The sequence below is a fragment of the Daucus carota genome, chromosome 9 (genome assembly GCF_001625215.2).
Source record: "Daucus carota subsp. sativus chromosome 9, DH1 v3.0, whole genome shotgun sequence".
NCBI lineage: Eukaryota > Viridiplantae > Streptophyta > Magnoliopsida > Apiales > Apiaceae > Daucus > Daucus carota.
The window spans coordinates 18,907,506-18,909,098 of record NC_030389.2 but is presented as its reverse complement, the minus strand read 5'-3'; the positions used below and the strand labels follow the sequence as shown (position 1 = coordinate 18,909,098).

Below are 1,593 nucleotides of genomic sequence, written 5' to 3'. Positions count from 1 at the left end.
TTATCTTGGTATTCCCCTGATTACCTCTAAACTGAATTCTAGAGATTGTATGCCTCTTGTCATGAAGGTTAAAAATCGTATAGATTCTTGGCTTAACATCTGTCTTAATCAGGCTGGGCGTCTTCAACTCATCAAATCTGTACTTTATGGTATACAAGGTTTCTGGTCCTCTCATATCATTTTACCGAAATTTGTTCTTAAGAATCTTCAAACTTTGTTTGTTAAATTCTTATGGGGAGGTAGCTCTGCCAACTCCAAAATGGTTCAAGTCAGTTGGAGTGACTGCTGTTTTCCCAAGGCTAATGGTGGTCTCGGTCTTCGTGACCTTTGCACTTGGAATACTGCTGCGTTTCTTTTTCAACTATGGCGTATCTCCCAGGCCTCCAACAATTCACTGTGGCTAATGTGGTTCAAAAGAACCTCCCTCAAACGTAGTTCCATCTGGACTATGAATGTTCCTTCGAAGGCCTCTTGGTGTGTTCGTAAGATGCTTCACTTGCGTCCTCTCGCCCTTCGCTACATTCGATACCATGTGGGTATGGCCTCTACTTTTCGCTTCTGGCTCGACCCCTGGCTGGGTAATACTCCCATTATTACTAGATGTGGACCTTCGATTGTTTCGATAGCTGAGTCACATATTAATGCTGAAATTGGTTAGTACATGTTGGAGGCTTCTTGGAATCTGCCTCGTTCTAATCATACTGCTATGATGGAGCTCCGCCAACGAATTTATGCAACTCCTATTCATCACAGGGACTCCATTACTTGGCTAGATGATCAGAACTCTTCTGTTACAGTTGCTTCTATCTATAGGCAAATATGTGCTGTTACTCCCCCGCCTGCTTGGTGTGATGCTGTTTGGAATCGCTTTTCTATTCCAAAATGTGCCTTTACATTTTGGCTTGCTCTTAAAGGCCGTCTCCTTACCAAAGATCGTATGCGTAAATTCCATATGGCTACTGACCTGCGTTGCTTCTTGTGCTGCAATGCTATTGAGACTCACGACCACTTATTTGGTTCTTGTCCCTTTATCACGGAAGTCATATCTGATCATGCGTTTGTTTTTACGGGTGACCGAGCTAGTTATATTAATGGCCTATTTCTACTTAATAGACCTCGGGGCATTCGTAAATCTATTGGAACATTATTTTTATCTATTGCAGTTTACCTCACTTGGAGAGAGCGTAATGATCGTGCCCACAACTTGGACCATCATCTTTCTGCTAAGACTATTAAGCATAATGCCAAGCGTTTACTCAGGGAAAAGCTACACTCCAGTGCGACTTTCCAAAAAGCAGTTATTAATGATTATGGCTTAATATCTTATTTGTACTAGAATTGGGCTATCGTGTTCGTAGGTGAATTACCTAGTCGCTATACTTGATTAGTTTTATCTAGCTGCTAGTTTTTCTAGCTCGCTAGTTTTTTTGTTGCGCAGAGGATTGCTTGTATTTCCTGGGGTATGCCCCTTGTAGATTGTCTTTCCTGTTTTTTTTAATATAATCTCTTTTTTAGCAAAAAAAAGTTGGTGTCAACTTCAAACAAGTCCGGAATGAAGTTACAAGTTGTTTCCAACTCATTTAGCCAAAAAAA

At 41.0% G+C, this 1,593-nt stretch overlaps 1 protein-coding gene across 1 annotated transcript; it reads left to right on the top strand.

Moving 5' to 3' along the window:
- Positions 1-661: 661 nt before the first annotated feature.
- LOC108203694 (uncharacterized) lies at positions 662-1,336 on the top strand. The gene has a single exon (XM_017372765.1). The coding sequence runs from the start codon at positions 662-664 to the stop codon at positions 1,334-1,336; it is 675 nt and encodes a 224-aa protein (XP_017228254.1).
- The last annotated feature ends 257 nt before the right edge of the window (positions 1,337-1,593 follow it).

What these genes read in the sequence shown, in the direction of transcription:
- LOC108203694 (XM_017372765.1), top strand. Translation starts at nt 662, where the DNA reads ATGTTGGAGGCTTCTTGGAATCTGCCTCGTTCTAATCATACTGCTATG.